Raw genomic sequence first — 13,220 nt, forward strand, 5'->3', positions numbered from 1 at the left:
ATAACCAAGTCTGAAAATCCAACAGTGCTTTCAGTCATCAGAAATCCAATCCAAAATTAATCTGCCCTTGGAAATATTTCTTCTTGTTCCTACAGCACCCAACTTAATAAATGTTGGAATGTTATCCAACCCTTGTTACGTATTACCCATCATCATCAACTACTTCAATTTGGCATGTCTTGATTAGTTCCTTGGTCAAACTCTGCTACTGCTACACAGCACCATGAAACCTACATAGAAGTGCATTTATTTTGCTTCTCTCTACTAGAGGAACAGAAGGAAAAAAGACTGACTCATGACGTAGTTATTTTAGAGTGCTGAGCAGATTAATAGAGGGACAGAAGTCTACAAGGATAAGAAAAATAGAAAAACTCACTCGGTTGAAATCATGCATGAAAAGCACATAAGAACATAAGAAATAGGAGCAGGAGTAGGCCATTTGACCCTTCAAGCTTGCTCCGCCATTTAATAAGATCATGGCTGATCCGATCATGGACTCAGCCCCACTTCCCTGCCCGCTTCCCATAACACTTTATTCCCTTATCACTCAAAAATCTGTAAATCTTCGCTTTAAATATATTCAATGACCCAGCCTTCACAGCTCTCTGGGGCAGAGAATTCCATAGATTTACAACCCTCAGAAGAAATTCCTCCTCATCTCAGTTTTAAACGGCCGGTCCCTTATTCTGAGATTATGCCCCCTACTTTTAGTTTCCCCCCACCACTCCGAGTGGAAATATCCTCTCTACATCCACCTTGTCGAGCCCCCTCATTATCGTATATGTTTCGATAAGATCACCTCTCATTCTTCTGAACTCCAATGTGTATAGGCCCAACCTACCTTCATAAGTCAACCTCTCATCTCCGGAATCAACCTAGTGAACCTTCTCTGAACAGCCTCCAATGCAAGTATATCCTTCCTTAAATACGGAGACCAAAACTGTACGCAGTACTCCAGGTGTGGCTTCACCAATACCCTGCATAGTTGTAGCAGGACTTCTCTGCTTTTATACTCTATCCCCCTTGCAATAAAGCGCAACATTCCATTTGCCTTCCTGATTACTTTCTATACCTGCATACTAACTTTTTGTGTTTCATGCACAAGAACCCGCAGATCCCTCTGTACTGCAGAACTTTGCATTTTTTCTCCATTTAAATTATAATTTGCTTTTCTATTTTTTTTTGCCAAAGTGGATAACCTCAAGTACATTTATATACCAAAGATCAGCCTGAAGTGAGTAGTACCGATTGGTTTCCAAAGGCTCATCCTCTGGATCCTACTTTGTGGACAGGTTCCCAATATGTTGAAACATAGAAACGTAGAAAATAGGTGCAGGAGTAGGCCATTCGGCCCTTTGAACCTGCACCACCATTCAATAAGATCATGGCTGATCATTCACCTCAGTACCCCTTTCCTGCTTTCTCTCCATACTCCTTGATCTCTTTAGCCGTAAGGGCCACATCTAACTCCCTCTTGAATATATCCAACAAACTGGCATCAACAACTTTCTGCGGTAGGGAATTCCACAGGTTAACAACTCTCTGAGTGAAGAAGTTTCTCCTCATCTCAGTCCTAAATGGCTTACCCCTTATCCTTAGACTGTGTCCCCTGGTTCCGAGTACGAGAGCATCTTGAACATATTGATTGCATCTGTCACAAATTTGATTCATATCAGTACTTGGGGTCTTGGAGGATACCAACTTTAGTCTGGGTACATTCCTTCTGGATTATGTTTTCTCGGGGTGAAAGATGGTCTTTAACAATTTTTCAATGATGGCAAAGTCTCAATAAAGAATGAGTTTATGGTTTATAGGACATATGTTGGAACAGTGCCGTGGAAGGATTTCCTCTGGCCCATGTACATGATCCAGAACCGAGCAATGAGATTCATGTGTAACAAAATGAGGAAGTTGTTACTGGTTACCCAAGAGGGGGAATTGGTGTCTCAGTGGACATGCTGCTATGCGAAACCCTCTTACATGAGCATCTGGATTAAGTAGTTAATAAGTAAACCTGGAATATGTCCTGAATGTCAAGTTATTTGACACAGCTCAAGCTGCTCTGCATAGATTTCTGTGATGATGCACTCTCACCTCTGAGTCAGATGGTCATGAGTTGAAGATTAATTCCAGAACTGATGCATGAGCCAGGCGGGTTTGTAGTGAAGGGTACTATTGATCGGGCAAATCGACTAACTAACAGAAGGGTTAGGAGCTGAGATTCTTCCTATTTATTGCTAGATAATCTTGCAGTAAGCAGGGTGATCCTAGCTCATCCCATATCCTATCCATCACCAAGACTTGCTACATCCACCTCCACAACATTGCTGACCTCTGCTCCATCCATCATACTGTTGGGTCTCCAGAGATCAGAGCATTATATTAAATAGTGTTTTCAACAGCACTTAAGTGTAAAATGAGAGGGGATCTCATAGAAACATATAAAATTCTGACAGGACTGGACAGGATAGATGCAGGAAGAATGTTCCCGATGTTGGGGCACAAACAGGCGTTCGACGCTTTTCACAAATGGTCATTCTTCATGTGTGAGCAAACAATTTGAGCAATTTGGGGTTGTGAGGCAGGTGAAGGAGAAGCAAGAGGGAGAGAGAGCAAAAGAGGAAATGAACGGGAATGAGAGTGTGAACGAAGGAGAGTGCAGTGGTAATTGGGAAGGAGGTTGGAGAGATTAGTCCCCAGTTGGTACACTGGGTGGGAAAGTCAGAGGAGGGTGGGGCAATTGGAGTTGCTGTTGGTAAGGCATGCCTCGATGGGGTCTCGGAGAATGCCAAGACAAGCAGCAGTGGGCTTATCCAGGAACGAGTCAAGCATCAGCAGGTTGAAGAATAGTGAAGAGTTGGGGTGGTGACTAGGGGAGGGTCATCTGGAGTGAGTAAAAAAAATACCCTAATGATCTGAGCTCAATCTCTAATCGGAGATAATGAAACCTTAATATTTGAAAGTTTACAATCCCTGCCTCACTCCACACCCTCACCCCTAGATGTCGGCTGATCAGCACATGGGCCTCAAGGTCAGAGATGTGTCAAGTGTGACAATGGTGAGCAGAAGTGGCCGGGTTTCTGGGCCGCATTCATTGCAGAAGACAATTACAACGATTTTAGATTTCCCCCCTCCTTCATAGAAACATAGAAAATAGGTGCAGGAGTAGGCCATTCGGCCCTTCTAGCCTGCACCGCCATTCAATGAGTTCACTTTGATTTTTATTTTTTTTTAAAGGAAAAGGGACAGACTCTCATTCGGTCTGAGCTTCCAGCAGGTTTGCGTCCGACATCTAATTTAAGAGGGCCGCCTGTCTATTCCTGGGTTTCCCCCCACCGTCCGTGGCCCGTGTCTCTCTGTCCCCGAGCACCGGTCCCCAGGCCCGGGCCCCGGCCTCTCCTCGCTCACACCGGCATGAGACCGACTCACCTGATCCCCGCGCCGCTGGGGCGGTGACGAGCGACGCCGTTGCCGGCCTCCCTGTGGCCCGGCCCGAAGCCGGTACCGAGGCGCAGGGAGCGAGCAACCGGCAGCCGCTTCACAAACCGCGCCGACCTGACGAGCGCCGCCATGTTACAGGGGGAAGGAGCGTACCGAGCGGAGCAGGCGCTGCACAAAGGTCACCGCGCCACACCAAGTGCGAACAGGGAGAGCACCTACATTTCAGCACCTTAAAGGAATTCAAGAACGCATCGCTTAAACGTCAAGGAATTCAAGAACGCATCGCTTAAACGTCTAGGAACATGATATTTTATTGAAAAATATTTTACATAACATAATTTAAATATTTGTAATCCTATTACTGCCCATTTAAAACTTATTATTATTCAGGTTCAGCAGACTCCCCCTTGAACGACTATTGGTAGAGGCCGAAAGGATGGCCGGCTGAAAGTTTTCCCCGAGCTCAGGACTGGCGCAGTTCCCTCTGGTAAATCTCGTGTTGCTCGGTGTAAGTGGCGCATGTCCTTTAAACACTGCACCAACTAACAGTAACCATAGGAACCAGGGTTGCAGCCTCCTTGACTTCTTATTTTGCGCAGCCACCCATCTTGTTGGTTGAGACCAGACACATTTAAACATAAACTGAAGATTTTGAATTAGTAATTTCATCATCATCATCAAAGGCAATCCCTCGGAGCCGAGAATGACTTGCTGCCACACTAAAAATGAGTATTCAGGTCAAAGCGGAACCTACAGTCTCTGTCACAGGTGGGACAGACGGTGGTTGAAAGGATGTGTGGGTTGCCGCACACTCCTTCCGCTATTGACGCTTGACTTCAGCTTGCTCTCGGCGAAGAGACTCGAGGTGTTCAGCGCCGTCCCGGATGCTTTTTCTCCACATTGGGTGGTCTTGGGCCAGGGATTCCCAGGTGCCTGTGGGGATGTTACATTTTTTCAATTTCACTGTTGCGCTCAAATTTGGCAGAGTGCAGCTAGACTGCATCTGCCCACTCAGCCGAGAGAAAGAAGGACAGGGACTCGCTTCTTAATGTCAGACAGATGGAATATAAAAACAGAAAATGCTGGGAATACTCAGCAGGCCAGGCAGCATCTGGAGAGAGAAACAGAGTTCATGTTTCAGGTCAATGCTCTTCTCCACCATCCTCTCCTGAAGACACTCTTCCCCAGAAGTGCACTGGCTATCAAGTTGGAAGTAGGAGACATCCAAGTGTCCAGCACACCCACCTGAAACATGTGCTAAGTACCTCGAATAATGCCTGCTTTTGTTACTTCCAAATTCCAGACCACCAAACATGCGACCTGGCGATAGCCTTCATCATGACTGTGCCTGGGTGGGTACTGTGTAGGTCACATATAAACGTTTCCCTGCCTTTTTTTGGCAAAACCACGGGATTACCCCATAAGAGACAATCCGACTGGATGGACATTTAACATAGAAACATAGAAAAATAGGTGCAGGAGTAGGCCATTCGGCCCTTTGAGCCTGCACCACCATTCAATAAGATCATGGCTGATCATTCACCTCAGTACCCCTTTCCTGCTTTCCCTCCATATCCCTTGATCCCTTTTACTGTAAGGGCCATATCTAACTCTCTCTTGAATATATCCAATGAACTGGCATCAACAAATCTCTGCGGTAGGGAAATCCACAGGTTAACAACTCTCTGAGTGAAGAAGTTTCTCCTCATCTTAGTCCTAAATGTCTTACCCATTATCCTTAGACTGTGTCGCCTGGTTCTGGACTTCCCCAACATCGGGAACATTCTTCCTGCATTAACCTGTCCAGTCCCGTCAGAATTTTATGTTTCTGTGAGATCCCCTCTCATCCTTTTAAACTCCAGTGAATACAGGCCCAGTCGATCCAGTCTCTCCTCATATGTCAGTCCTGGCATCCCGGGAATCAGTCTGGTGAACCTTTGCTGCACTCCCTCAATAGCAAGAACGTCCTTCCTCAGATTAGGAGACCAAAACTGAACACAATATTCCAGGTGAGGTCTCACCAAGGCCCTGTACAACTGCAGTAAGACCTCCCTGCTCCTATACTCAAATCCCCTAGCTATGAAGGCCAACATACCATTTGCCTTCTTTACCGCCTGCTGTACCTGCATGCCAACTTTCAATGACTGATATACCATGACATCCAGATCTCGTTGCACCTCCCCTTTTCCTAATCTGCCGCCATTCAGATATTATTCTGCCTTCGTGTTTTTGCCCCCAAAGTGGATAACCTCACATTTATCCACATTATACTGCATCTGCCATGCATTTGCCCACTTACCGAAATGTCCAAGTCACCCTGCAGCCTATTAGCGTCCTCCTCACAGCTCACACCACCACCCAGCTTCCTGTCGTCTGCAAACTTGGAGATATTACACTCAATTCCTTCATCTAAATCATTAATGTATATTGTAAATAGGTGGGGTCCCAGCACTGAGCCCTGCGGCACCATACTGGTCACTGCCTGCCATTCTGAAAAGGACCCGTTTATCCTGACTCTCTGCTTCCTGTCTCCCAACCAGTTCTCTATCCACGTTAGTACATTACCCCCAATACCATGTGCTTTAATTTTGCACACCAATCTCTTGTGTGGGACCTTGTCAAAAGCCTTTTGAAAGTCCAAATACACCACATCCACTGGTTCTCCCTTGTCCACTCTACTAGTCACAACCTCTACTAGTTACATCATCATTGCGTCAGTGAAATGGCTTACTTTCATCTTGCATTTCCCCGGGAACGGCCAACCAACTCCCATTGAGAATGCAACTTTTTACAAGTGATAGCACAGGATTTTGGCTGGTCCAGGTCCTGATCTGGCAAGTAGTGATGGGTGACCCCTCGCTCTCAATAACATCCATGACCAGAAGCAAGTATGCGGGTTGCGCCATTTCCACCCTGGTGGTGGGCAATGGTAACCAACTGAGGGCGTTAGCACAGTTCTCAGTGCCTGGTCAGTGGCGGATTAAATAGTCATACGCAGCTAATGTTAATGCCCATCTTTGGATGGGGGAACGAAGCATTGGTGTTTGTTACATTTAGAATAACTCCACAAGACTGTATATCTTAAGCTCAAACTTTTGTGACCTTGGTCTCTTTATTGTAACTCCAGAGTGAGGAGGCAGCCTGGAAGACTGCCTTTTATACCTGTTGCCCAGGGTGTGCAGGTGACCCTTGGGTCTCCCACAGGTGCACCCCCGGGTGGCAAGTATCACACATTGGTAATGTTTACATACATAACATCATTCCCCCCCAAAGTCTTATGTACAAGTTATTTACAAGTTAAGGCGATCCGGGGCTCTGCGTTCCCGGGTTGATTGCCTGAGTTGAAGTCCTGGCATGGGTGAGTCGGTCAGATCATTGCTGCGCTGCGGTGTGGCTGATGTGATCAGACTGTCGGGCATGGTGCATTCATCCTCGTGGTTGACCGTGAGGTCGATTGCTGGTTGGGTGTGTGTGGGTGGATCAATGATGGTAATGTCCTCTTCAAACTGTTCTTGGTTGTCAGTGAACCGCAGTTTGGTCTGATCCACGTGCTTTTTGCACGTTTGTCCGTTCAAAAGTTTGACAATAAACACTCTATTCCCCTCCATGGCTAACACAGTGCCCGCAACCCATTTGGGACCATGACTATAATTAAGAACAAACACAGGGTCATTCAATGTTGCGTGATGCAGCCGCGCGATCATGGTACATGTTATGCCAGTGACGCCGGGTTTCGACATGATCATTGAGATCCGGGTGGACTAAGGAGAGCCTGGTTTTGAGTGCTCTCTTCATTAGCAATTCTGCAGGGGGAACCCCGGTAAGCGAGTGGGGTCGCGTGCAGTCGCTGAGTAGAATCCGAGATAACCGGGTCTGCAGGGAACCGTCCGTCATGCATTTCAAGCTCTGCTTGATGGTTTGGACTGCCCGTTCCGCTTGACCATTGGATGCGGGCTTAAACAGCACAGACCTGACATGCTTGATGCCATTGCGGGTCGTGAACTTGTTGAATTCCGAGCTGATGAAGCATGGTCCATTGTCACTAACAAGAAGCGGGAGTTCGGGAGGCGAGCGGCCTATAAGAGCCCCGTCAGCGAGCAGTCCGGGGAACGTCGAGAGGCGGGAATTCGGGAGGCGAGCGGCCTACAAGAGACGTGCTTGTGCAGCTGCAGGAGGGAGGCAAAAAGAAGTAGAAAGAAATCGAAAGGTGACGACACAGCCAAGGGGGTAAGTGATTGGTAAGTAGTTTTTCTTTTTCTTTTCTATATCAGTAAGTAACATTTAGCATTGTTGTTGCCAAATTAAGTTTATCTAGGGGTTGAGTCATGGCAGGAGAGCTCGGACACGTGTTATGCTCCTCCTATACTATGTGGGAAGTCAGGGACGCTTCCGGTGTCCCTGATGACTACGTGTGCGGGAAGTGTATCCGCCTCCAGCTCCTAACGGACCGCATTGCAGCCCCGGAGCTGCGGGTGGATGAACTCTGGAGCATCCACGATGCTGAGAATGACGTGGATAGCACGTTTAGCGAGTTGGTCTTACCGCAGGTAAAGGGTACACAGCCAGATAGTAAATGGGTGACCAACAAGAAGAGCAGTGCAAGGAAGATAGTGCAGGGGTCCCCTGCGGTCATCCCTCTGCAAAACAGATACAGCGCTTTGGGTACTGTTAAGGGGGATGACTCATCAGGGGAGAGCAGCAGCAGCCAAGTTCATGGCACCGTGGATGGCTCTGCTGTACAGGAGGGCAGGAAAAAGAGTGGGAGAGCTATAGTGATAGGGGATTCGATTGTAAGGGGTATAGATGGGCATTTCTGCGGCCGCAACCGAGACTCCAGGATGGTATGTTGCCTCCCTGGTGCAAGGGCCAAGGATGTCTTGGAGCGGGTGGAGGACATTCTGAAAAGGGAGGGTGAACAGCCAGTTGTTGTGGTGCAGAAAGGTACCAACGATACCGGTAAAAAATGGGATGAGGTCCTACAAGACGAATTTAGGGAGCTAGGAGCTAAATTAAAAAGTAGGACCTCAAAAATAGTAATCTCAGTATTGCTACCAGTGCCACGTGCTAGTCAGAGTAGGAATTGCAGGATAGCTCAGATGAATACGTGGCTTGAGGAGTAGTGCAAAAGGGCGGGATTCAAATTCCTGGGACATTGGAACTGGTTCTGGGGGAGGTGGGACCAGTACAAACCGGACGGTCTGCACCTGGGCAGGACTGGAACCAATGTCCTAGGAGGAGTGTTTGCTAGTACTGTTGGGGAGGAGTTAGACTAACATGGCAGGGGGATGGGAACCTGTCATGTATGTAACCTTCATGTAACAACACTGCAATGCTGTATATACTTGAGAAATGCACACATTGACCACAGGGGGTGAACTTGTGAGAGACACTCCTCACCTGGTCATCCAGGTATATAAAGGGAGGTCCCACGCAGGGTCATCACTTCTTGGTCCTGTGAATAAAGGTGCAGGTCACAGAGTGACCTTGTCTGCAGAATGTGCCTCATGTGGATTTGTGGTATTGTGTAAGGACTTTACAGTGGCGACGAGAAACTGGAATCAACGACCCACGAGAATGGCCACCGGTTAAGCACAGAGGAACGGTATTGTGTTGGTGAGGACTGGGACGATTTCATTGAGAGGCTTCAGCAGAGCTTTGTCACGAAGTGACTGGCTGGGAGATGCAGCAGCCGACAAGCGAAGGGCTCATCTACTGACCAGCTGTGGATCTAAGACTTACGTGCTCATGAAAGACCTGCTAGCACCCGAGAAGCCGGCGGACAAATCCTTTGAAGACCTCAGCAAGCTAATCAGTGAGCACCTCAAACTGGCGAGCAGCATACACATGGCCCGACATAGATTTTATACCCACCGACGTCAGGAAGGACAGAGCATACCGGACTTCGTTGCGGACCTCCGGTGCTTGGCCAGCCTCTGTAAGTTCACAGACGCCTGCAGGGGGGAGATGCTAAGGGATTTCTTTATTGAGGGCATCGGTCATGCCGGGATTTTCAGAAAGTTAATCGAGACCAAGGACTTGACCTTGGAAGCGGCGGCGTTGCTGGCTCAGACTTTCATGGCAAGGGAGGAGGAAACCAAGATAATATACGCGCGCAACTCTGACTCTAATGTGGCGATGGATCAGGGGGTCAATATCATAAATGCAACTCAGAGCCCAGCAGGCAGACACTCCAGGCAGCATTAGACCCCAGAACAGGTTTTCAACACAGACAATGGCAGGCTGAACGGACATTTACTCCATCCCAGTGCACAATGCGTTCTGGGGTGGGGCCATTGACACCCACTAACAGGGTGCTCAAGAGCAGTCAAAGGGACAATCAGCGAGGAATGCCTGGTAACAGCTCTTTTGTTCCCAACAATGGGAATCTCAGTTCATGCTGGAGATGTGGGGGCAGACATGCTGCCAGGACTTGCAGGTTTCAACAGTTCGCCTGCAGAAATTGTAACCTCACTGGCCATTTAGTTAGAATGTGCAGGAAGCCTGCGACCAGGCTAATTTACGAGGCAGATAGACTAGAAGAGGGGTCTGCGAGGCAGGATGGCGCGTGGGGCAAATCAATGGATGCTGAAGTTCAGCGGGTTCATGTAGCAAACATTCACAGCTCATATACCAAAATGGCACCTATGATAATGAAGGTCCTATTAAACGGCATCCCGGTATGCATAGAGCTGGACACGGGGGCCAGCCAGTCACTCATGAGCGTTCAACAATTCGAAAAGCTATAGCCACTCAAAGCCAGCAGACCCAAACTAGAAAGCATTGAGACTCAACTATGGATGTACACCAAAGAAATCATTCCAGTGCTAGGCAGTCACACACAATGGAACAGTGAAACGGCCGCCGCTCTGGATTGTCCCGGGCAATGGTCCCACACTGTTGGGGAGGAGCTGGTTAGCTGAGATGAACTGGAAATGGGGGGATGTGCACGCAGTATCATCTGTGGAGCGAAGTTCATGCTCACAGGTCCAACAGCAATTTGAGTCGCTATTCCAACCTGGCGTTGGGACGTTCAAAGGTACCAAAGTAGTGATTCATATCACCCCGGACGCCAGACCAGTGAACCACAAAGCCAGAGCTGTGCCGTATGTGATGCGGGAGAAAATTGAAAGCGAATTGGACTGTTTGCTGAGAGAGGGCATCATCTCGTCCATTGAATTCAGTGACTGGGCGAGCCTCATTGTTCCCGTCCTAAAAGCGGATGGCTCGGTCAGGATCTGTGGCAACTACAAGGTCACAGATCCTGACCAATCCCTACAAGACCAATACCTGCTTCTGAGAGCGGAGGATCTTTTTACCACACTGGCAGGCGGCAAGCTGTTCACCAAGTTGGACCTCACTTCAGCCTACATGACCCAAGAACTGGCCGACGAATCCACAATCACCATGCACAAGGGGTTGTTTGTTTACAACAGGTGCCCGTTTGGCATTCGATCAGCGGCCGCGATCTTTCAAAGAAACATGGAAAGCCTGCTCAAATCCATTCCTGGAACAAACGTTTTCCAGGACGATATCCTCATCACGGGTCGGGACACCGAGAAACACCTCCACAAACTGGAAGAGGTGCTACACCGACTGGACCAGGTAGGCCTGCGATTCAAGAAACCTAAGTGTGTGTTTTTGGTTCCCGAAACCAAGTTTCTGGTCAGGAGGGTTGCTGCAGACGGGATTCGGCCTTCCGAATCCAAAACAGAGGTGATTCGATGAGCGCCCAGGCCCTGCAACACATTGGAGTTGCGTTCATTTCTGGGACTCTTGAACTATTTCGGGAACTTTCTGCCGAACTTAAGCACATTGTTGGAGCCGCTACACATGCTCCTGCATAAGGGTTGCGATTGGTTTTGGGGGGACGTGTGCTCAGCTGGGAAATGCCCCTAGGGAAGCCCCGCTCAGCCCGTGGCCCTTGCCCACCAGGCCATGGTCATGCATTCACATAGACTATGCGGGCCTGTTCATGGGGAAAATGTTTCTCATCGTGGTTGATGCGTACTCGAAATGGATCGAGTGCATTGTTTTGAATTTGTGCACGACATCCACCACTGTGGAGAGTCTACGTGTGGTCTTTGCGACCCACGGTTTGCCGGACATCCTTGTTAGCGTTAATGGCCCATGTTTCACGAGCTATGAATTCCGGGAGTTCATGTCGGGTAATGGCATCAACCATGTCAGGACAGCTCCATTCAAGCCGGCCTCCAATGGGCAGGCGGAACATGTGGTCCAAATCATAAAACAAGGCATGCTCAGGATTCAAGATCCCTCCCTTCAATGCCGCCTATCGCGCCTTCTGCTGGCCTATAGGTCCCGACCGCACTCGCTCACGGGGGTCCCACCCATGGAGCTCCTTATGAAACGTACACTCAAAACCCGGCTGTCCCTCATTCATCCTGTCTTGTCCGACATTGTTGAAGGCAAGCGCCAGTCCCAAAATGAGTGCCATGACCGTAATTCAAGGGGGAGATGTATAGAAATTGGTGACCCTGTATTTGTTCTCAATCACGCTTTGTGGCCCAAATGGCTTGAAGGTACTGTAATAGACAAAGAGGGGAATAGGGTCATCGTGGTTAAACTTAACAATGGGCAGATATGCCGCAAGTATCTGGACCAAGGGAAAAAAGGTTCAGCATGGACTCTGAGGAACCTGAGGAAGATCATGAGATGGTATTCACACCACTGCCAGTGAATGAGCAACAAGAACATTCAGCAGCATGCATAGTCCCTGCGGTCAGCCCGGACAGGCCGGAATCACCACAGGGGACAGACACACATGCCAAGGCTCAACAGCCAGAGCCCCAACTGCGGCGCTCCACGAGGGAGCGCAGACCACCCGAAAGACTTAACCTGTGATCCCAATAAAATGTTGGGGGGGAGGTGATGTCATGTATGTAACCTTCATGTAACAACACTGCAATACTGTATATACTTGAGAAATGCACACATTGACCACAGGGGGTGAACTTGTGGGAGACACTCCTCACCTGGTCACCCAGATATATAAAGGGTGGTCCCACGCAGGGTCATCACTTCTTGGTCCTGTGAATAAAGGTACAGGTCACAGAGTGACCTTGCCCATAGAATGTGCCTTGTGTGGATTTGTCATATTGTGTAAGGACTTTACAGAACCTATGCAGGGAGACAGAGGGAAATAAAATGGAGGCAGAAGCAAAAGATAGAAAGGAGAATAGTAAAAGTGGAGGGCAGTGAAACACAAGGCAAAAACCAAAAAGAGCCACATTACAGCAAAATTCTAAAGGGGCAAAGTGTGTTAAAAAGACAAACCTGAAGGCTCTGTGCCTCAATGCGAGGAGTATTCGGAATAAGGTGGACGAATTAACTCCGCAGACAGCAGTTAATGGATATGATGTAATTGGCATCACGGAGACATGGCTCCAGGGTGACCAAGGCTGGGAACTCAACGTCCAGGGGTATTCAACATTTTGGAAGGATAGGCAGAGAAGAGAAGGAGGCAGGGTGGCGTTGCTATTTAAAGAGGAAATTATTGCAATAGTAAGGAGGGACATTAGCCTGGATAATGTGGAATTGGTATGGGTGGAGCTGTGGAATACCAAAGGGCAGAAAACGCTAGTGGGAGTTGTGTACAGACCCCCAAACAGTAGTAGTGAGGTTGGGGATGGCATCAAACAAGAAATAAGGGATGTGTGCAATCAAGGTACAGCAGTTATAATGGAAGACTTTAATCTATATATTGATTGGGTTAACCAAACTGGTAGCAATGCGGTGGAGGAGGATTTCCTGGAGTGTAT

At 48.3% G+C, this 13,220-nt stretch overlaps 1 protein-coding gene across 1 annotated transcript in view; it reads right to left on the reverse strand.

Moving 5' to 3' along the window:
• lrpprc (leucine-rich pentatricopeptide repeat containing) overlaps positions 1-3,602 on the reverse strand; it is a 187,398-nt gene extending 183,796 nt beyond the window's left edge. Inside the window, exon 1 of the mRNA XM_070889342.1 lies at positions 3,430-3,602. Coding sequence (XP_070745443.1) covers positions 3,430-3,572 — 143 coding nt within the window. The 5' untranslated portion in view covers positions 3,573-3,602. The remainder of the gene's footprint in view (positions 1-3,429) is intronic.
• Positions 3,603-13,220: the final 9,618 nt, after the last annotated feature.

Source organism: Pristiophorus japonicus, chromosome 9 (genome assembly GCF_044704955.1).
Source record: "Pristiophorus japonicus isolate sPriJap1 chromosome 9, sPriJap1.hap1, whole genome shotgun sequence".
NCBI classification, from domain to species: Eukaryota; Metazoa; Chordata; class Chondrichthyes; family Pristiophoridae; genus Pristiophorus; species Pristiophorus japonicus.